This window comes from Macrotis lagotis, chromosome 1 (genome assembly GCF_037893015.1).
Source record: "Macrotis lagotis isolate mMagLag1 chromosome 1, bilby.v1.9.chrom.fasta, whole genome shotgun sequence".
NCBI lineage: Eukaryota > Metazoa > Chordata > Mammalia > Peramelemorphia > Peramelidae > Macrotis > Macrotis lagotis.
This window is the reverse complement of record NC_133658.1, coordinates 393,077,903-393,101,905: the sequence shown is the minus strand read 5'-3', so window position 1 is coordinate 393,101,905 and position 24,003 is coordinate 393,077,903. Positions and strand designations below refer to the sequence as shown.

At 35.7% G+C, this 24,003-nt stretch overlaps 1 protein-coding gene across 7 annotated transcripts in view; it reads left to right on the top strand.

The window, feature by feature from the left end:
• The window catches only part of SGCD (sarcoglycan delta), a 1,459,164-nt gene that overhangs the window by 1,193,957 nt on the left and 241,204 nt on the right, over nt 1–24,003 (top strand). For 6 of the 7 annotated variants that reach the window (XM_074212535.1, XM_074212534.1, XM_074212532.1 and 3 more), the window contains one exon: nt 9,013–9,114. The exons of the other annotated variant lie outside the window; for it this stretch is intronic. In XM_074212535.1, the coding sequence (XP_074068636.1) occupies nt 9,013–9,114 (102 nt within the window). The remainder of the gene's footprint in view (nt 1–9,012; nt 9,115–24,003) is intronic. 7 annotated transcript variants of the gene reach the window in all.

The window sequence follows — 24,003 nt, the reverse complement described above, 5'->3', positions numbered from 1 at the left end:
TTTACTTCAGCTGAAGCAAAATATATTTTGCTCCAACCTTTTACCTTTACTCTATATGTATCTCTCTGCCTCAAATGAGTTTCTTGTAAGCAGCATATTGTAGGATTCTGGTTTTTAATCCACTCTGCTATTTGCTTACATTTTAAGGCATAGTTCATCCCATTCACATTCAAGGTTAGGATTACTAATTCTTTATTGCCCTCTGTGCTATCTTCCCTCTGTTTGTATTTTTCCCCCTTTCCCCCCTTTTATCCATATTCCCCAGTATTTTGTTTTTGAATACCACCCCCTTCAGTGTGTTTGCCCTCTTACATCACTCCCTCCCCTTTCTTTCCCCTTTCCCTGTTCCCTTCCCTTCTTTTTCTTATTTCCCCTTATTTCCTCCACTCCCCTTCCCTTTCTCTGTCCCCCCTCCCCTTTTCCCCTTTTACTTCTTGAAAGGTTAGATGTTTTATAAGTTAACTGAGTATGTATAGGTTGACTTAAGCCAAGTCTGATGAGAAGAAGATTCAGGTGTTTCTCCTCTACTCCCTTCTTCCCCTCTATTACCATAGGTTTTTTGTACCTCTTAGTGTAATGAGATTTGTCCCATTCAATCCCCTCCCTCCTCCCGTCTCTTTCCTGTCCCCCTTTGTAGGGAGGTAGTGTATTTTTTTTAGATCATTCTAAGTCATAGAAAATTCTGAGTGTCTGACCCTTCTAGTTCAGTATATTCTGTTGAATAGAGTCCAAATTCCTGAGAGTTATTAGAGTCTTTCTCCCCGGTGGAGTTGAAGCCAGTTACATCCCATTAGATATCAGTCTCCTGGATAGGTCATGGATGTCCAGCATTTCTGGCTAGGTATATTCTCTCTGTTAGAGTTACATTTCTCAGGATTCTCAGGATTTATGAGAGTCTCTACCCCCCCCCCCCATGCTGGGATCTAGCCAGTTTCAACTTGCTTGATTGCATTTTTTTCCTTTTACCGCCCCCCCCCCCTTTTTTTTACCTTTTCATGTGTCTCTTGAACCTCCTGTTTGATATCCAAATTTTCTATTTTGCTCTGGTCTTTTCATCAGAAATTTTTGGAATTCTTCCATTTCGTTAAATGTCCATCTTCTTCCCTGGAAAAGAAGGCTTAGCTTTGCAGGAAAGTAGATTCTTGGCTGCATTCCAAGCTCCCGTGCTCTTCGAAATATTTTGTTCCAGGCCCTTCGATCCCTTAAAGTTGATGCAGCCAGGTCCTGCATGATCCTTACTGTGGCTCCTTGATATTTAAATTGTTTCTTTCTGGCTGCTTGCAGGATTTTCTCTTTTATCTGATAGTTCTGGAGTTTGGCCACAACATTCCTTGGTGTTTTCCTTTTAGGATCTTTTTCCGGTGGGGATCGATGTACTCTTTCAATAACTACTTTGCCCTCTGATTCCATGATGTCAGGGCAGTTTTCCATCACTAGATCCTGTAATATTAAGTCCAGGCTTTTTTTCTCTTCAATGTTTTCAGGAAGTCCTATAATTTTCAGGTTCCCCCTCCTCGATATATTGTCGAGGTCAGTGGGTTTTGTTGATGAGGTATTTCACATTTGCTTCTGTTTTTTCTATTTTTTGATTTTGTTTAACTGACTCTTGCTGTCTTGTGGAGTCATTAGTTTCTGTAGACTCCATTATTTTTTGGGGGGAGGAGTTTTCTTCATTAACCTTTTCCAATTGGTCAATTCTACTTTTGAAAGAGCTTTCCATTTGACCAATTGAGGTTTTGAGAGAATTAATTTCTTTTTGCTTTTGCTCATTTGAGGATCTGAGAGAATTATTCTCATTTTGCAAGGTATTGTCTCCCCCAAATTTTCCAGTTGATTTTTAAACTCCTTCCTTATTTCTTCAAGGAAGTCTTTCTGTGCTGGAGACCAGATTGTATTCTCCTCAGAGGTTCTAGGTCTCTCTGGGTTGGGGTCTTTCCATTCCAGGAATTTTTCTATGGATCCACCTTTCCACAGACCCTTCTTCATTATGCTAAGACCTTGAGTTGGGTGGGGCTGGTTCACCTGGGCTTGGGATCTCTAAAGGCTTTACTGAGTGCAGTTTCTCTGGCTGGCCAGTAGGAGGAGCTGGTTGCCCTCTCTGGGGTGTCTGTGACCTTGGTTGCCAGGTTTATCAATTTTATTGGTTTTTTCATAATACCAACTTTTGGTTTTATTTATTAATTCAATAGTTTTTTTGCTTTCAATTTCATTAATTTCTCCTTTGATTTTTAAAATTTCTAATTTGGTATTTGATTGGGGATTTTTGATTTGTTCTTTCTCTAATTTTTTTAGTTGCATGCTTAGTTCATTGATTTCCTCTTTCTCCAATTTATTCATATAAGCATTTAGAGCTATAATATATCCCCTGAGAGTTGCTTTGAATGAATCCCATAGGTTTTGGTATGTTGTTTCATTACTATCATTATCTAGGATAAAATGGTTAATTCTTTCTATAATTTGTTTTTTGGTCCACTCATTTTTAAGATGAGGTTATTCAGTTTCCAATTTGCTCTGGGTCTATATCTCCTTGGCCCAGTATTGCATATGACTTTTATTGCATTGTGATCTGAGAAAGATGTATTCACTATTTCTGCCTTTTTGCAGTTGAGCATTAGGTTTTTATGTCCTAGTACATGGTCAATTTTTGTATAAGTTCCATGTACTGCAGAGAAAAAGGTATATTCCTTCCTATCCCCATTCAGTTTCCTCCATAAATCTACCATATCTAATTTTTCTAACAATCTATTTACTTCCTCAAATTCTTTCTTGTTTGTTTTATGATTTGATTTATCTACATCTGATAGCAGGAGGTTGAGGTCTCCTACTAGTAGAGTTTTGCTGTCTATGTCTTCCTGTAATTCTTTCAGCTTCTCCTCTAAGAATTTGGGTGCTGTCCCACTGGGTGCATATATATTCAATATTGAAATGACTTTATTGTCTATGGTACCTTTTAGGAGGATAAAGTTTCCTTCCTTATCTCTTTTAATACTATCTATTTTTGCTGCTGCTTTGTCTGAGATAAGGATTGCTACCCCTGCTTTTTTTTACTTCAGCTGAAGCAAAATATATTTTGCTCCAACCTTTTACCTTTACTCTATATGTATCTCTCTGCTTCAAATGAGTTTCTTGTAAGCAGCATATTGTAGGATTCTGGTTTTTAATCCACTCTGCTATTTGCTTACATTTTAAGGGATAGTTCATCCCATTCACATTCAAGGTTAGGATTACTAATTCTTTATTGCCCTCTGTGCTATCTTCCGTCTGTTTGTATTTTTCCCCCTTTCCCCCCTTTTATCCATATTCCCCAGTATTTTGTTTTTGAATACCACCCCCTTCAGTGTGTTTGCCCTCCTATATCACACCCTCCCCTTTCTTTCCCCTTTCCCTGTTCCCTTCTCTTCCTTTTGTTATTTCCCCTTATTTCCTCCACTCCCCTTCCCTTTCTCTGTCCCCCCTCCCCTTTTCCCCTTTTACTTCTTGAAAGGTTAGATGTTTTATAAGTTAACTGAGTATGTGTAGGTTGACTTTAAGCCAAGTCTGATGAGAAGAAGATTCAGGCGTTTCTCCTCTACTGCCTTCTTCCCCTCCATTACCATAGGTTTTTTGTACCTCTTAGTGTAATGAGATTTGTCCCATTCAATCCCCTCCCTCCTCCCGTCTCTTTCCTGTCCCCCTTTTTAGGGAGGTAGTGTATTTTTTTTTAGATCATTGTATCTAAGTCATAGAAAATTCTGAGTGTCTGTCCCTTCTAGCTCAGTATATTCTGTTGAATAGAGTCCAAATTCCTGAGTTATTAGTCTTTCTCCCCAGTGGAGCTAAAGCCAGTTACATCCCATTAGATAGCAGTCTCATGGATAGGTCATGGATGTCCATCATTTCTGGCTAGGTATATTCTCTCTGTTAGAATTACATTTCTCAGGATTTATGAGAGTCTCTACCCACCCCCAAGCTGGGATATAGCCAGTTTCAACTTGCTGGATTGCATTTTTTTTCCTTTTACTGCCCCCCCGCCTTTTTTTTACCTTTTCATGTGTCTCTTGAACCTCCTGTTTGATATCCAAATTTTCTGTTTAGCTCTGGTCTTTTCATCAGAAATTTTTGGAATTCTTCCATTTTGTTAAATGTCCATCTTTTTCCCTGGAAGAGAAGGCTCAGCTTTGCAGGAAAGTAGATTCTTGGCTGCATTCCAAGCTCCCGTGCTCTTTGAAATATCTCGGTCCAGGCCCTTGGATCCCTTAAAGTTGATGCAGGCAGGTCCTGTGTGATCCTTACTGTGGCTCCTTGATATTTAAATTGTTTCTTTCTGGCTGCTTGCAGGATTTTCTCTTTTATCTGATAGTTCTGGAGTTTGGCCACAACATTCCTTGGTGTTTTCCTTTTAGGATCTTTTTCTGGTGGGGATCGATGTACTCTTTCAATAACTACTTTGCCCTCTGATTCCATGATGTCAGGGGGGTTTTCCATCACTAGATCCTGTAATATTAAGTCCAGGCTTTTTTTCTCTTCAATGTTTTCAGGAAGTCCTATAATTTTCAGGTTTCCCCTCCTTGATCTATTCTTGAGGTCAGTGGTTTTGTTGATGAGGTATTTCACATTTGCTTCTATTTTTTCTATTTTTTGATTTTGTTTAACTGACTCTTGCTGTCTTGTGGAGTCATTAGTTTCTGTAGACTCCATTATTTTTTGGGGGGGAGGAGTTTTCTTCATTAATCTTTTCCAATTGGTCAATTCTACTTTTGAAAGAGCTTTCCATTTGACCAATTGAGGTTTTGAGAGAATTAATTTCTTTTTGCATTTGCTCATTTGAGGATCTGAGAGAATTGTTCTCATTTTGTAATTGTCCAATTCTACTTTCTAAGGTTTTGTTTTCTTGTTGCAAGGTATTAATTGTCTCCCCCAAATTTTCCAGTTGATTTTTAAACTCCTTCCTTATTTCTTCAAGGAAGTCTTCAAGTGCTGGAGACCAGATTGTATTCTCCTCAGATGTTCCAGGTCTCTCTGGGTTGGGGTCTTTCCTTTCCAGGAATTTTTCTATGGATCCACCTTTCCGCTGACCCTTCTTCATTATGCTAAGACCTTGAGTTGGGTGGGGCTGGTTCACCTGGGCTTGAGATCTCTAAAGGCTTTACTGAGTGCAGTTTCTCTGGCTGGCCAGTAGGAGGAGCTGGTTGCCCTCTCTGGGGTGTCGGTGACCTTGGTTGCGAGGCCTTCTCCCTTTGCTTGAGGGAGGGAATTGGAGCTATTGAATTCTTTTGCCTTCACTCAATGGTGGGCTTTACCCTGGCCTGAGATGATTCCTCAGCTGGGCTGGTTCTTTTGCTCACACACCTGGGCCTGAGGCAGAAATAATTTGCATTTGTTTGGGAGGAGGCCTCAGTGCAATGGAGGCATGGGCTCAGAGTTTCTCAGACCTGAGGAGCCCAGGGATGGTGTCCACAGCTGTCCTGCACCAGACCTCTCCCCCCAGCCCCTTCCCCAAGCTCCAGGGGGACAGCACCAACACCAGTGCCTCTGCTTCCCCGTGGACACAAGCCCCCTTCGTCCAGCCCCACCGCTGATCCAGCAGGTCCTGCTCTCGGGCCCTCAGACTCCCAGTTTCGATTCAGCTGTTGGTCTGGCTGATCTTCCCTGGGAGCTCAGACTCACCTGCTTGTACTCAACCAAGGCTGCTGCAGGAGACAAATGCTGAGGTAGATTTTCCTCTCCTGGCTTTTCTTTCTGGGTTTCCTGGTTCGGATTTCTTTTAAGAGGTTTGTTTCATGTGATAGATGGGGAAGAGATCAGGAGACTTTAGAACTGTGCCTGTCTTCTCTCTGCCATCTTGGCCCCCGAAACGTTGTCTATTGATGGGTTACTGGGAACTGTGGGCACACTAGGCCTAGGAGGTAGATCCCAAAGCATCAAATGGGACCAATTCTTAGAAGTTTTATGATCATAGATGAAATGCTATAAAGAACCTCAAGAAGTACCTCATTTCATGAATAATTAAATTGAACCTAGCATGATAAAATAATTTGCCCCAAGTTCATACAGATAGAAAATGTCAGAGTCAGCATTCATTTTTATCTTTAACTAAAGATGAAGAGTGGGGAAATATGAAAGTCAGTTATCAACAATAGTAATTCTATTGTCATAATATTTCTTGAATTTGCTCTTTCCTCTCCAGACTCAGTACTATTATCCTAATAATAATAATTCCTTATTTTTTCTAGCTTTTTATGGTATACAAAATGTTTTCTATCAGTTGTAGCGTTTGATCCTCACAACAACCCTGAAAGGAAAGTGGTTGAGATTATTTTCATATTTTGTGAAAGAAATAAGGAAATAGGTTCAATTCAATGACTTCTTACTTATTCTATATAGTGACAAAGTTGGGGCTAGGACCCAAATTTTTAGGCTTCAAGTCCAGACTGCTTTTTCCTTTCTCTTTATGCTTTCTCTTATTCAGAAGAATTGTTGACTATTAGTCAGATACTGTTCTAAATACTAGAGATCCTAAAACAAAACAAAACAAAAAATAAACAATCCCTTCCCTTAAAGACCTACAATCTATTCAGAGAGACAACATGGAAGTAACCTCATAGTTCATGAAAAGAATCCCCCTCAGTACCTGGATTGCTATTCCAGCCTCTTTACAAATTTCCTTCCCTCTTATATTTCCCAACTAATCCTACTAACTCTAGTCAGACTATTTTTCTAAATCACTACCTTTATAGACTTCCTGAACTTTTCAAGGCTCCCTTTTACTTATGGAATGAAGTCTAAGCTCTGTCATTTAAGGTCTTTTATTAACTTATCCAATCACATCTCACTATTCTTCAGCATGGACTCTCCACCCAAATAAATCCAGTGTCTTTTCTGTCCCTGTTAAGTCTGAGTTCATTTCGGCCAATATGATCTGTTGATTTGGAATGTCCTTCCCTATGTCTCCCATGTCAAATATGATACTTCCTTCCACAATAAGCTGAAATTCTACCTCCTCCAAAACCATTTCTACCAATTTTCATCATCTCTACTATTTATTTACCATCATACTGCTTAGCATTTATTTTTATAAAACCTTCAATTCTTGCATATTATTTTATGCATATATTCCTAAAATTTACAAATAGACTATAAACTCTTCAGAACAAAGAGCATATTGTCTGCTTTTGCATGTCAACCTATCAAGAACCTATCAAGAATTAGGTCCACAGAAAGTACTTTATTAAAAGCAACTTTCTAGCAATGGAAATAGCCTGGATGAAAGAAAGAAACTAGTTGTTCTGACTATCTTTGTAGCAGTAGAGCTCTGTTGAGAGGTCAATAAAACAATGATAAAAGGTATCTAGCCAAGTTTGTATGCAAAGAGAAATGAGAGTAATATATCACATTGAAAGTCTCTGAAAATCATAATATACAATATTCTTTTAACCAAACAAGCAAATTAAATGTAATTAATAGATTAATCTATTATTAGATTAGTCTGATCTGGTTAGCTATTCTAATGTCAAACATTTATTTTCAATGACTTTTTAAAAATGGCAACTAGGAGTATCATGTCAGAACCTTATTTCAAAGTTCTTTTGGGAGCCAGTATCCCAGGAGTGCACTTTCTCCCTTCAGTGGCCTGCTATTCATGGAGCCTCTTGGCCTTCCGCTGACAGTGTAATCACTTCCACTCCCTTGCTTGCCATGGACTGCAATTCCTAATATTAGTCCCATTCCTATGAAGCCTATAGTTCTTTAGGGATCTGCCTCTTCCTCCAGTACCCCTTTATTCTTTATCTATCAATTCCTCTTCACTTTCCCCTGGGCAATTTGCTTTCAAGAGCTTAGAACTGTAAAACCCAAATTAGACTCTCTGTCCTTGTGTGATTGCAACTAAGGGAATAGGCAGATTGTTCCCTGCCACCTTCAACTGTATTTGTCCAAATTATCACCAGGATTCCTAGTTAAGACATTGACTTTTGTATTTCATTATATTTAGTGGCTACCATTGTTAGTTAGTTGATCAATGTGCCATATGTGTTTATATGAAAATGAATTATCCTAGCTAAGATAAGGGAATATGACTATAAGCAAATAGTAGGCAATCCCAAATACCTTTCTTTTAGCCTTTGAAATATATCATCTGACATTTCAGTTTGATTGTTCACCATCTTTATCATTCTTCCTAAGGAAACCATATAAGAAAATGAGAGGTGGTTTGGACTACTCTGTGGAAATGTTCTGCTGACATGAAACCAGGAGACAAACCAAAGCTTTAGCTATTTTCTTTGCTCTCAGCTTTACCTGCAGTTGTCTGGTTAAATTCTACAACATAAGAGGAAAGGCGGTATGCTTATGGCATATCTTTCCTCTCTATTTAAATGCATAACCAATGATCTCTTTTGTACTCCTGAAACTTGGGTTTGGGCTTTCCAGAGAGAGAAAAATGTATATTCCGAAACTGTTTGCTGAGCCAGAGGGTCAGCTCCGATATTCAGGATGTCATCAATTCCTGTCCTTTGAAAAATCAGCCAGTGAAAAGTGGAATAAACCTTCCTTTTTCCAATCAAATAATTTAAATCTATTATTGATTGTGCTGTGACCATAAAGAACAAGTACACTGAGATGTATGACATAGTGAGACAGAACCCCCCCAATAGGTTTTTGAAAAAGAGCATGTCTCAGATGACCAATTTCACTTTAACATGGGAAATCATTCTCTCATCTCTTTCCCCTCCCCTTTGCCAATCCCTCTGCCCAGGTTCTTTTAAATGGGCATCTTTCATTTGTGAAAATGGTTTACTGGGGGGATAATATAGATTACTTGAAATAAAATTTTCATAGAGAAAATAAGCTCCAAGGATAATATGCATAATTATTTTTAACAATGCCTTCCAGTGTTTTACATGTTCTCCTGGACTAGAAAGAGAAAAACAATGTAATAACTTTGTTTCAATTTCTAACAGCCCGGAGTATTAGAAATCTTGGCTAATAGCTTTTTTTCTTTGTATGTGTCTTTGTGTGTCTGTGTGTGCATTTCAGGATGGAATGGGAAACTTGAGAATCACAGAAAAAGGTCTAAGGTTAGAAGGAGACTCAGAATTCTTGCAACCTCTCTACGCCAAAGAAATCCAGTCCAGACCAGTAAGTTTCTGATCAGAGAAGAGAGAATGATTTTACATCTATAGTTTGAGTCTGAGAAATGATATGTGTTGCCATGGCATCCTGCAAACTTGGAACATCAGGAGGTTCCTATGGAGAGAGAAGGGGGCTGGGTTATGCTCTGGCCACAAACTAGATATAAAGTCCTTGGGAAGGTCATTTGTATTCTTTGGGATTCTGTTTTATCATTGTCAAATAGAAGTAATAATACTTGTCTGTCTTTTCAGCAGTATATTGAAAATAAAATTATAATTGAGAACTAATCATGCTAAAATGGTAGCTAGATACAAAGGAAAAAGGAAATGAATTTGGAGTTGGAGGGTTTAAGTTCAAATTCTGCCTCTGTTCTGCCTCTCCAACTACAACTAACAATGTGACCTCGAGTAAGTCATGTGACCTTCCTATGTCTTAGTTTGCTCAGAAATTGGACTAGAGGACCTCTAGCATCCTTACTAGCTTAAAATTTTTGACTCCATAAATTTATTATTCTTCCTGATTATCATTGGCAAAGGTAGCCAATAGGACTGCAAAGATAGTTCCTATATGATTTGGTTTCCCATAGCTGTGACATCAGTTCATTAGAAAACTTGCATTATTAAATACTAACTAGTATTTAAATTTCAAATAAAATCTATGCACACACACACACACACAAACACAATCTCTCATTCACTCACTCATACAAATTTAACATATTCACCCTATCTTTTATTAGCATTCTTTCATGGCAAAAGGGAGTAAATATTATTATTATAATTGTTTCATTGGTCAAATATCCAGGTCCCTTTTTATGCAGCAAATCAATGAAAGCTTCTTCCAGATGCTATAATCTAATTATACTTGTCCCCAGTGGAAAAACCAAGATCGATAGGTAGGAGTTATGGGAGAGTAGATTTGTGCTCTATATAAGGAATTTTGTCCTAATAATTTGCAATCATTATTGAAAAGAACTAGAACATCATATATATATGTATATACATATATATATGATGGTATGTTTATCATAGTGAGGGGATTGTTGTGCAAAGACAGCTCTCTCTCTCTCTGCCCTTTCTAGAACTGCCTCATCCCATGATCTAATTTGATAGGAAACAGGATTTCTGACATTCATCTGGATACTATAATAACTTGCACTGAATTATGAAAGCATAAGTTCCTCATTAATTGAAACATGTTCAGATATTAGGGATATTGTAGAGATGATTTTTGCTTTGGGTGGAAAACCAGACTAGGTGACCCTTAAAGCCCCTTCAAATTATTTGATGCTATGAATCTTAAATTTATAAAACAAAGAAACTGATATTTAAAAAAATAAAATTCAGCAGCCCATTATGGTATATAATTTTACCATAACAGCATTCAAGCTAATGAATTACTTTTGAACTAGAAAACTTTGTGATTGCCAATAAATATTAGTTCAACTCTTTTTGCACATCTTTTGAATTTTACATATAGATATTTATTAAGAGGGCATAATATAAATATAATATGTACACACAGACATATATATACATAACAATAAATCAGATAATTGTATAAGAATGTATTGGATAATTTCAGGCTTCAGAAAATTATCTATGCAAAAATATGCTAGGTAACTAGCAAACTAACAAGTTATGTAGCATAAACCCCCCTGCAAAGCTTGGGGGGGGGGGTTGTACAAGATAATCAGTAAGACCTCTTCCAGTAGAATAGTTTATTAATTTATTCTCTACTCTTGAGGAGTTTACACTTTAGAGAAATCATGATAAAGAAAAATTTAGAGTCATAAAACCTGAGTTTGAATTCCCATTATGATTTGACTAGATCAGAGATAAGTTATTTAAACTGTTTAGAGCTCGTTTTTCTTTTGTAGAAAGAAGAGATTGGACTAGATAACCTTGAAGACCCTTTCTGTCTCTTCCCTGATCAAATGGTAATAGGAGGCATGAAATAGGCAAATAATGAAGTTTGGTAATGTCATTTAATCTGGGTTCCACATTATATAAATCCTGCTAATGGTACCTATCCCCAGACTGGTTAAAATTCTTGAAAAAGAAACTTTTCAAGCAGAGTTTTCAAATATTTTTAAGCTTTGGGGATCTTAGCACTTCCATATAGTGAGCAATAACCTGTTTGTGTCTTCCTACCAATTAATGTGTAAATTACAAATTATCATTAAGTATTTCTTCCCAGTCTAACAAGAATACTTGGCAACATATAACAATATGTTAAATTCAAGGCTTAACAAAGTCTTGAGTTGCAATTACACTGACTACTTAAAAATAGTAATGTTGTAAGGGTTTTTATTTATTTATCTATTTATCTGTTTGTTTGTTTATTTATTTTATAATTCCATCTTTCAGTAGTCCAGACTGGTCTTTTACTCATTAGTCCAAATTAGAAAATTCTGTACAAATAAATAAGATTATGTTAGGGATTTATGAGCAAAGTTTATTTTGATAAGAAAAGAGTTCGGGTTAATTGTAGGAAATTTTATAGAAGAAGGAAATTGGATTTAAATTCAAAGAAAAACAGCGACATTGATTTGCCAGAGGAAGAAGAAATTAGTTGCATATATTGAGGCTTTTGAATAAAACATGATCCATTTGAAAATTGGTTAGTCCTTCTAAAATTAAACAGATAAACTAGAGTCAGCGCAAATAATTACTTGATTAGGGATATATTAAAAAAACTTAATTCAACATGAGGAAAGAAAGTGAGTTCAAAAGCATTTTTTTTAGTTTTTGCAAGGCAATGGGGTTAAGTGGCTTGCCCAAGGCCACATAACTAGGTAATTATTATGTGTCTGAGGCCGGATTTGAACTCAGGTACTCCTGACTCCAGGGCCAGTGCTCTGTGCCACCTAGTTGCCCCTCAGAAGCATTTTTGAGTGAAAAGTTTTATTTTTATCATTTCATTATTTCTATAACTCATGTCCAAATTAATAAAGCATATTTCTTATTTAATAATATTTTAAGGTTCAAATTTTCCTACACCTTTCCTATACAGAGGAAAACAACTATTTATTAAGTGTCTAATATTTATCAGGCAGTGTGTTAAACAATTTACAAATATTATTTCATTTGGTTCTCACAAGAATCCTGTGTGGTAGGTGCTATTATGAATCAAACTTTACATATGAAGAAAATGAAGCAACAGAGATTAAGTGACTTGTCCAGATTTTAAATGTTTAAGGTTAAATTTGACCTCATATCTTCCTGATTCCTGGTCCAGTGATCTATCCACTGCACCACCTAGCTGCCTCTAAAAATATGCTGCCTGTCAATTTTCAGTGGGACAGACTACTTACAAATGGATCACTTAGATACTCTACTTTAATATCAGTATTATTGATACTGTTAAGAGAACAGAGTAGAGATCAGAGGTGATATTTCATGTGTTGCCACAATGAAGAAAAATGAATTTGCACAGGAGACAAAACAGTAAAATTATTATTGTTTGATAATGATTTTACCTTGTAACCTCCAAACTGGAAATGTGTTATACCCACTTTCTGTTTGACATTCACAAAGATCTTTCAACTTTTATAAAGATTTATTTTATTAGTTATGTGCATGTTATCGTTCCCTCTGACTGTAAACTCCTTTAGAACAAGGAGGAAATGTTGGATCCATCTCTATTTCTTTCTGTACCCAAGAGTATTATTCCCATTGTTTTTTTTTTAATAATTGTGTGTTGAATATTGAGTATCTAAGTTTGTAGTTAGCATTTGGATACATAAGAAGATATAAAAAGCCACTCGATAAAAAAATTAAAAGAGCAAAGAAGAAAATACCATTTGGATCTATGGCTAGGGGAAGAACTTATAACCAAACAAGGGATAGGAAAGATCACAAAAGACATAATAGATAATTTTTGATTAAATAATTTTTTTTAAATTTTCATACAATCAAATCCAAGGAAAACAGTTAACTTGTTAAAATTCTTTGTAGCAAATTTCTTTGTTAAAGATTTCCAAGCTGTATAAAGACATGAATTATATTTATAAAAATTAAAACCATTTTTTCATTGAGAAATGGTGACAGACTATGAATGTCATTTTCAAGGGAAGAAATTCAGGCTATTAATAACTATAATTATATTATAACTATATTAATAACTATAACTATAATAATTATATTAAATAATTATTTAATAAATTCAAATCAAAACAATTCTGATATTCCATCTCACCCCCCCATAAGATTGGTAGAAATAACAAAAAAAAAAAATAGAAAGGAAAGGAAACTGAATGGTATTGACATTTTATTGTGATCTATAGTAGCATGGCAAAAACAGCAAAGTAGTAGATTTTTGACAACAAAATTATTTAGTATAAATAGGGAATGGAATTTAGGAGGAATGGCAATAGGATGTTCTGTCCAGGTCTAGGAGCACTGAATCTTTGTCAAAGCTTATGGAAAGAGCATAAAAAATAAATGAATTCTAGCCATTAAGACATTGGAAAAAGTAAATAGCCAAGCAAAATGATTCCCCTAAGGTTTGAGATCAGTGGAAAACCTCAGCAATTTTTTCTCCAGCTTCACTTTTGCTATAGTTTCTTCATCAGAACAGTTCTAACCTCCCTGGATATAAGAGACTGTTTTCCTTTGCTCTTCTGAAGGAAGGAAGCTCTTATCTCACTCTCTTCTATTGAGAAGTGGTAATCATTTGCATTAACATACAGCCCCCCCCTCCCTTTGATGGTTGGTAAGTAATTAAACAACATTTAATGTCACTTTAACTTTACATTTCAGTAGTCCTCCTGGAATTCGACCAGTAGAGTAATCAACAGAAAGTTCACGATGATATCCGATTTCATTATTGAAGGTTGTAACCCTAGTAAAGCCACTACAAATTGATTTGTGTGATAGCAATCACTTAGGAAGAAAACTTAATGAGAAAATGTTCATATCTATAAATGTTTTCATCTAGGAATTAAATGAAAGTCTCAGGACCTTCTAACTTCAGCTACATGGAAGTGCAGAACATGTGTGTGGAATAGCCCAAAATGATGCTATTCAGGAAATAGCATGGAAGGATGAAGGCTAAATAAACCATCTTACCATGCCCTGTTCCTAGATATATTACTGAAATGCAATTGCACCACAGCTTGCTTAGTTAAACAGTTTTTTAAACAATGATTTTGCTCATTTATTTTAATTCACATTTCAGTGGAATGAAGAAGGGGGAAGAAATATATTCTTTCTCTAGGTAGGGTGGTCATTTTTGTAAATTGAAAATGGAGTGAGTGAAGACAGCAGCTGACAAGATAGGTGATCTTCCTATGGCTTTGGGAAAGTTATTAACATAATTTCTTATATATAGGTACTGACCAGAGCATGTCTGAGAATAGACCAACTTAGAAGGATGAATAGAGGATAAGGTTGAAAAGGTGAAGTTGTTTAGACTTCATACAATAATCATAACAGGTCAACCAGGTGACACAAAAGATAGAGCCCTAGTCTTGGAATCAGAAAGGCTTGTTTTTCTCACTTCAAATCTAGCCTCAGATGCTTATAGACTATGTGACCCTTGGCAGGTGACAATATTTTTTTGCCTCAATTTCCTCATGCATAAAATGAGCTTAAGAGGGAAATGATAAACCACACCAGTTATCTCTGCCAAGAAAATCTCAAATGGAGGTCATGAATAGTAGTCAGACATATCTCTTTTTGTTTTAGATAATAGAATTGTAAATTTTGAGCTAGAAGACTCCAAAATTGTCATTTGAAAAATGAAAATAAAACATAAAAATAGCTAACTTTCCTTTAAGTCCCAACTTAAATCCTACCTTCTCCAGGAAATCTTGTACAACCCCACTTATTATAGTTACTATTCTCTGTATGTGCCTTGCTTTGTTTATGTATATGCCTATGTGGTTACTCCCTTAGATTATAAGCTCATTGAAAGCAAAGGACTATCTTTCATTTATTTTTATATCCCCAACTCTTAGAATACTGACTGGCACTTATTAGATATTTAATATATGTTTATTCAATGATTGATCTCAACTCATTTAAAAACAGCAGAGCCTAGATTTGAACATTTACAAAATATTATACTGAATATTTAGTATATGGCATAGAGCACAAATAAGAAAGCAGATAAACTAATACCATGAAGGTCAGATTGAAGATTTGAAGGAAGGAGTCTTCAATCCCAAATCTTTCAGCCTTGTTAGGACAGTATTATAAAGGAAGAAAATGACAGAGCAACTCAACTCACAAACATTTATTTCTATTGTTAGCTAGGTATTGGGCTGGGTGCTAGAACTAGGAAGAAAAAAGAATCATATAGAACCTGCCTTCAAAGAACTTACAGTCTAATGGGAAGAGGGTCTGACCTATACAGATGAGTAATATAAGGGAAAATGTGATACATACAGAGGAAAAGTAGACAAAGTTACATGAGTAAAATATAATGAAAGATAGAGGGAAACAGAGACAGAGACATAGGGAATCTTTCACTTTGCAGTGCAAAGTTCATGGAAGAGTTCATGAAGGAGGCAATACCTAATTTCAGACTTAAAAGAAAAGAGTGATTGGAAGATAGAAATGGGGGGGGGGGAGTTAGGGTAGTGGTGAGGGTACTCTTACATGAACAAAGGCATAAAGACAGGAGAAAGTAGAATGTGAACATGTATCAAAAATAGTCCAGTTTGAACATAGGCTATGTAAAGGTAAGTGGCATAAAATAAGATTAGGCAGGTAGACAGATTCTTGACTGGAGAGTCCCTTGAAGGTCAGAGTCAAGAGGTTATACCTTGTTTTTAGCAGGTTATGAGAAGTTGCTGAAGGTATTTATTTAGAGTGATATGATCAGTGTTACATTGTTTACTTTTTAATGCTGCAGAGACAAAAGGAGGTAGATTAGAATCTGAGAGATTTGTTGTTGTTTGTATTGTCTACTCTTAAAGACCTCAATTCATCTGTCAGCCAACTGAAAGTCAAAAGTAAAAAGAAATCCACCAAGCCTTCAAACCTGAGAGCAAATCTAACTTCTCCTGTTAAATATTCCATGATTGCTCCAGCCCAAAGTGACTTCTCCCGTCACTAAACTCCTGAAGCACTGATGCATCTGGCACTTAGCATATGTATCCTTATATTTCTAGCTATCCTTTCATGTCCATGTTTTAAATCTCACCCCATTCCTCCTTCCTCCTCTCAACAAAGGAGAGGGGAAGCACATAGGGTACCAAGCCTGAAGCCAAGAAGACTCAATATCATAAATTTAAATTTGGCTTCAGACATTTACTAGCTGTGTGATCCTAGGCAAATTGCTTAACCTTGTTTGCCTCGGTTTCCCCATCTGTAAAATGAGTTAGAGAAGGAAATGACAAACCACTCCAATATTGTTGCCAAGAAAACCCCAAATGGGTCCCCATGAGTTGGACATGACTGAAATGATTGAACAGAAACCAACTCCTTTCTTTTATGTTATTGAAAGAAGTGCTTTCTTTCAACTTTATACCAGACACTAAACTAACTATTCCATAGAAGGCTTTAGGGCAGAGGAAATTAGGGCGCTTGGGTTGGTGGTGATGCTGGAGGGTGCATGATCATAGCAATGCATTAGAAAGATTTGGATCATAAGGTCAAAGATTTAAAGTTGGGAGGTTCAACCCACTAGTTTGAAAAAACAAAGAAACTGGGGCAGCTAGGTGGTGTCGTGGATAGAGCACCAGCCCTGGAGTCAGGAGGACCTGAGTTCAAATATGACCTCAGACACTTAATAACTACCTAACTGTGTGACCTTGGGCAAGTCACTTAACTCCATTGCCTTAAAAAAACAAACAAAAACAAACAAAAACGCAAAAACTGTTATGCCAAAGGAATTGTGGTCTAGAAATATAAAGTAAATTGCCACTACTCTCTAGGGCCACATCCATAAAGCAAATGTCAAGATAACCAAGGAGTGGAATGAAGCATAACTAGAGGTGAACCTCGAAGTGAAATGGGTAATCTAAGCAACCAGCAGTCTTCCCAGGAAAGTCTGAGGCTAGAAGTTCCAGAAGTAAAATTGTTAAGTCCTTTGAATCGCAGTTTCTCATTAAAATGGCTAGAGAGGAGATGACCAGAAAACCAATTATGCCAAAACAAGTTTTACTTTTTTATATAATATTAGAAAATTAATAAGGCAATATTAGTAATAGTGCAGAAAGGACTGACATCACAATGTCTATGTTTTGAAGGGAAAATAAATGATCTGATATCGTATGATCATGGGTAAGCCATTTTCTCCATGATGATAGTTTTTCTTTGTAAAATGAAGAAATTATATTAAATCAGGGATTCTCAACCAGGAATATGTGAATTTTATTTTTATTTGATAATAAAAACTTCAGTATATTTGGTTTGCTTCAAAACACTACATATTTTAGTTTTTGAACATTTTATTATTTTAAAAACACTGAGAGGGGGTTTTGCCATACTACCAATGTGACTACCAAGTCACAGAAAAGGTTAAAGAACCCCTGGATTAAATGAACTCTCAAGTCTCTTCTAGTACTATTGGATTTAATGATTCATTAGATCTCTTGGGGTCATGTGGTTTATGTCTGTGAATCTCAAGAGCACAAACTTATCTCCAGAAATTTCAGAACTGAAATAGCAGGAGACTGGAGTGGTCAAAAATTATACAATGTTGACATGGCTTGAAAGTTTTCAGAGTGTTTAACTGCTGGGCATCAAGAATTTCCTGAAATTATTCTGCCTCTTAATTTAATCATGGGACTGAGATGTTTTGTCATTGCTGCTACTGTTGTTATTGCTTTGTTGCTGTTTTGAGAGTGGTTATAGTTGCTAAGTGTTTTTAAACAAAAAATGTAGGAAATTGCCCAAATAAGATCTATTTTTTAACTTAAGCTCTGAATTATGTCAAATCTATTTGAATAAACTCTCACAATAAGTGGTAGACTCTGAAACTAGCAATGCAATTTTGAGGGGTTTTTTTGTATAAACCTGGGCTTTCTTTAGTATAGGGAATTTAGAAAACTTTCCCTATGAATATAGATTAGCTATTATTTTGCAATGAGTTGTCTCATCAAAGGTCTTAGAGTTTCCTGGGGCACTAGAGTGACTTGTTCTGGGTCTTACAGTCAGTATTTATCAAGGACAGGAGGAGCTGGACACAGGTCTTTTTGACTCTGCAGCACAGTCTATGCCATTCTACTCCCTGCAAGATTATCTTTTAAAATTTAAACACATAGGAAGAAATTTACTCCATCCTGCATGTTTGATTATATTTCTTTGGAAATGTGTCATTCTTGTTTAAGATTAATCCCCTTTCTCTAAACTTGCCAAACAAGTTTCTTTTATCACTATTATCATTGGTCAGTCATTTTGGTTTGAAAGATGAAGGACCTTTAGCCTGATCACCATCTAAAGGTTTGGGTTTTGCCCCATTAAGGCTCTTAGTCTTCTCAGAATAGAAGAGGAGAATGCTGTCTTCACTGTATCCTTGCCTATCCTCAGGCATGGTAAAGAAGCTTTCCTTTCCCACTCTTTGAATGTCTGCTCATAGCAGTGTTGTAGTATCTGTGAGAGTGAGGTTATTGTCCAAATCAGTCAATCTTTACCACCACACATAACTAAGAAGCAGATGTTCCCTTGACAGAGCTTCTGATTCTCCAGAAGCTTTGTGTCTGCTGTTGCCATTGCCACAGAGCCAGAGCCAGCAAGGAGGGTGCCGAAAACAAAGAGAAGAAGGAGGAAGCACACTTTATTTTGAGAATTAGAATTCTGCCTCAACCTTTTGGGTGCCTGGGGTCAAATGGAAGATACTGAATTCACACAGACCCTTCAAACAAGGGTGGAGCTTGGCTAACAAGAACCCATTGTCAATGGAAGCTATGCTCTGAAGGGCCATAATTCCAGCTAGCTTCAAAGTCAAATGATAGATATTGTGGGTTCTCCCTGGCAAGCTGAACATCTTCAACTCCCAGCTGAACATCTTGCACACTAAACAGTATTTTCCATGCCACTTGCATGGAACATGAGCATCTTGCTGTCTTTAATTAAGAAGCTAACTGGACCATGAAGTATTGCCTGAGTAAATAAAAGTGATTTGTACTTAGTCAGAAAGGCACATTAGGCATCTTTGCATTTCTTTTCTTGTACATAAATTATGGAGATTATTAAAAATTGGAAGGGTCATCTATAAGCCCATCTGTACTGCAAAGTCGATTGTCATTCCCAAAATGTATCTGTCTTTCTAAGTGTTGTAATTTATTGTGGACAATAGTGGGAACCATCTGCTTACTTTAAAAAAAAATTTACTAACCAAGCAAGCAAACTTTGAGTGAAAGTTGCATATGAAAGTACAGTAATTTTGTGCTCCAGGAAAACACAAATGATGCTTCAATAGTTTCAGAGAGAGCCTTGAAAATGATTGGTGTTTGTTTTTTAGTCTACAGTAATGAATTAGTGTTTTTTTCTTAGAAAATTTCAGAATATAACTATCAATCAGTCAATCAACAAACATTTATTAAATGCTCAAGCATTTGTGTTCTAGGAACTGTGCTAGGTGGTGGAGATACAAAAGAAGAAGAAGGAAAAAACAGTTCTTACTCTTGAGAAACATATACTATTGGGGGGGGAAGCAATGAGTATACATTTAGGTATGTAAAAATAGATATAAGATATTTAGAGTAGAGGAAAGCTTTAGTAGATAAGGGGGTCAGTAAAGGTCTTAAATAGGAGATGGTGGTTGATCTCAGTTTTAAAGCTTCCTAAGGACATTTTGGGCTGCTAAATGGTACAATGAATTGAGTGTCAGGGTCAGCAAGACTTCTCTACCTAAGTTTAAATCTGAATTCAGAGGATGATGATGTTTGTCCTTCATTCTCAAAGAGGACCATAATATCATGCACGTGATGTCATGACAAGTATATGAATTGGATTTGAGTGAGGGGGTGCTGTGCTGAGTCAGCAGGCTCACTTTCTCCTCCAGAGTCATCAGGTTCAGTGGGCAGATATGAATCAAGACAACTGGATATGGTCCTGGATGTGAGGCAAATAGGGTTAAGTGACTTGCCCAAGGTCACACAGCCACTAAGTGTCAAGTGTCTGAGGCTGAATTTGGACTCCCATCCTTCTGACTCCAAGGCCAGTGCTCTCTCCACTGCACCACCTAACTGCCAAGCTGTGTGACCCTGGGTAAGTCAATTAAGACTGCTTGCCTCAATTTCCTCATCTGCAGAATGAGGAATAAAATATAAACAGCTCAGTATCTTTTTCCAAGAAAGCCCAAAATAGTCACAAAGACTGAGACACAGCTGAAAAAGACTAAACAAGTATGTGGGAGGCAGAAAAGAGGAATAAGTACATTCCAGGAATGTGGTGTAGTAGCTATAAAAGCATGGAAAAGAAAATTGAAATAGTATATATGGAGAATAGTATGTATTACAATTTGGGATGACCAAAGGTTATCTGAAGGGGAATAATGTTTAATAAGCTCAGAAAGACAGATTAGAGTCAAATTGTGAAGGATTTTAAATGCTAAATAGAGGTTTGATTTGCTTCTAGATGTACTAGGGAAACATCAGAGTTTATTAAGTAAGAGAATTACATGGTCAGATCTATTTTTAGGAGTATTACTTAACTGCAAAAAAAGACTAAAAGCAGCAATAAGCTTTCTTTAGTTTATCCCTTTAAATAGGACTTTAGTAGAAGTAAAATATTCTTAAATCATAATATGATATGAATGGTAGGTTACAGCTCTTCCGTTCCCAGATATCTTTCTCTTCCTAACACAATGACTGAAATTCCACCATTAGACTTATACTCTTTGGACAATTTTTGATATTTTGAAGATTGAAATGGCAATACCTTTGAACATGTGGATAGGCAATAACATCTTGCACATTATAAGCTCGAAGTCCCTTGTCATTTAGTTATCTTTGTGTTAGTTATCAGACAGATGAAAGCAAGGTCCTTTGGAAAAGGAGGGAGAAAGATGTCACAAGGGAAGAATGTCAAAGACGAAATTAATATATATCAAAATTTTACCCCGTGTAAACCTTTTAGTGTTGTCCCTTCCACAACCCAATGAAAAGACCATTAAAACAAACCGATCCAACCCTAGGCATAGGAAGAACAGGCAGATTGTAGTCCACATTAGAACTGGTTCTATTCATTCAGACATTTTAGCTTATCTTCAATCTATTGGATATATGTATTATATATATATATAATATATAGTCTATATGCATATGAATATATATGTGTGTTGTTCCTTTTGCTGAATACTATTTTAATGAGTTTCTATTTCTCCAACTGCAAATGACTAGCTTGACTGATAATATCTCTTTTATTCCATAAGTGACATTTAAGAGAAAAATATCCACAAATATTATGACTCATTATATTATGGCTATGTTCTTCTACAAATAGAAAGAGGCTCATGTTAGATAATAGATGTCACATAATCAATATCACCTGCTGAATTCTTAAGAGCATATATTTTAAGGGATGTGGATTTAGGCCTGAAGGTGCCTACATGTACCTGGGGTTTGTATCCAGGTGATAACAACTTCCTGAGACTTATCAAATCTGGCATACACTACCTATTTTTATGATTCATATTATGATAAATTATATGACCAGAAAGAAGCTAGAATATGCTTCTAGGGATTATCAAATCATGGTAAAGAAGAAAACTAAATAAAACCAACCAAAAACTCCCAAGGTCTTAAGTATTTTAATTAAGGCTATCTACTGAAAACTTCTCACATGAGTAGTTTTAAGAAATGAATAGTTGTTGTAGAAGGTAATGAATGAGAATTAGATTTGAGTATACATATACATACATATGCAGATATACTCACATATAATATATGTTAGTCATTTCTCAGCTATATTTGACTTTTGGGACTATATATATATATATATATATATATACAAACATACATATATATTAATGCACTCTTCTATATAATACCAATGCATTGATGTATCTATGTAAGTGCATATTTTTCTTGTAGTCTTGTAAATCTAATCAAGATGGCTTTAAGCTAAAAATTGAAGTGATGGGGAAAAAAACTGCCTCCTAGGTCTGCAAATGCAGATACCTCAGAGAGTAGCAGGTGCAACATAGGAAGACTATCAGCAAATAGGAGTAATTCACATGAGAAAATGCCCAAGAAAGAAGAGAGCAGGCAATAAAGCCCAAGGCCTCAGATCCACACAAAAATATATTTAGTATAGATAATAAATAAGGTGAATGAGAGACCTTAATGCAAGAAGATAAATTCAACCTCTTGGGGATCTTGGCAACTTTAAGAATATGACCCATGACTGTAACAAGGTGATGGAGAGATATTTTCTTCCATTTGATTAACAGGGAAATGAGAGTAGCTTTTTGTCACAACCCTGGTCATACAAATTCAGTAAAAGTCATTCCATTGCTGCTGATTTCATTTACACCTGGATCCCTGGGACCACTTCCTCAGGTCCTAAGGTATTTTTCTGTGACATGAATCTATAAGGAATGAAAGTTAGCATCTAAAAGAGCTTCCACAAGGTAGTTTATGGGTCTAATCTATTAAAATCAGTTTATCAACTACATTTATTAAGTGGCTGCTAGGTACAAGCACTGTGTTTAGGCACTAGGGATTCAAAAACTAAAGTGAGGCAGTCCTTGCCCTCAAGGAGCTTACATTCTATAAATATAATTTCATAGGGATAAATGCAAAGTGATAAACATTGGTTAAAAAATAACAATTATGAGTGTATAATAACACAAATCTGTTTATATACCAGTTTATATGAAAAAAATGAGACACTTCTCCCCTTTATTATTTGGTAAAAATTCAAAAAAAGTGCTAGCTCTATCAATAACATAACAATAAAACAATCAAAGTATAATTATTAGCCAAGAAGAACCAAAACTACTCTCATGTGCAGTTGACACAGCATATTTAGAAATCAGTCAAGAAAATCAGAGAAGATTAATAACTATAGCCTGGTTGTAAGATATAAAATGTATTCATAATATCACTAGTATTTTATAAACAGTACTAAGCAAAAATAAAGAAAAATGACAAGAGAAATTGAATTTAAAGTACAAAATTCATAAACTACCTGGCAGTTAATCTACCAATACATAAATAAAATTGCAGAAATAAAACTAAAGCAGCAAAGAACTAGAAACGATGAAGTAGCAAATGATAGAAGAATGTTTAAGTAAATCATATGTGAATATAAAAGAATATAGTGCATAATAAATGCTGAATATGAAGAATTCAGAAAAGTATTGGAAGACATTAACTAAAACAAAATGAACAAGCAAAAAATATATATATATATATATACTAACTACAACATTAATGGAAAGAATAGCAACCACAAAAAACTCAATGTTTCATATTTTTAATGATCAATGTTTGACCCTAAGAAGAACAAAGACCTGTCCTGTCTTAAACAGATAACAAAAGGTATGGAATATTATAAAAACCATCAGTTTCAAGTGATGTTTTGACTTTATGCTTGATCACTTTTTCTTTCTGGTTTAGTCTTTGTTATAAAGAATAGTTTGATATGGGGAAAGAAGAAAGTTATTTACTTAGAAAAAAAATAATGCCAAAAGGTATTAGTATTTAAAAAATAAAGCACATTAAAAAATGATAATAACAAGAAGAAACTGAGATAATTTAAAAGAGAATTATTTATCATGGTTGAATAGAGCTAGTATAATAAAACTGATGTCAACAAAATATATTTACTGATTTATTTCTCTTCCAATCAAATAATCATGGAAATACTTTCTAGAACTAGATTTAATAACTATAAGATTATTTATAAGAATAAAAATTTTAGAATATGAAAATAAATGAGAAAAATCACAAATAGGGTAATAAGCTTATTTAACTTTAAAACTTTAAATAAA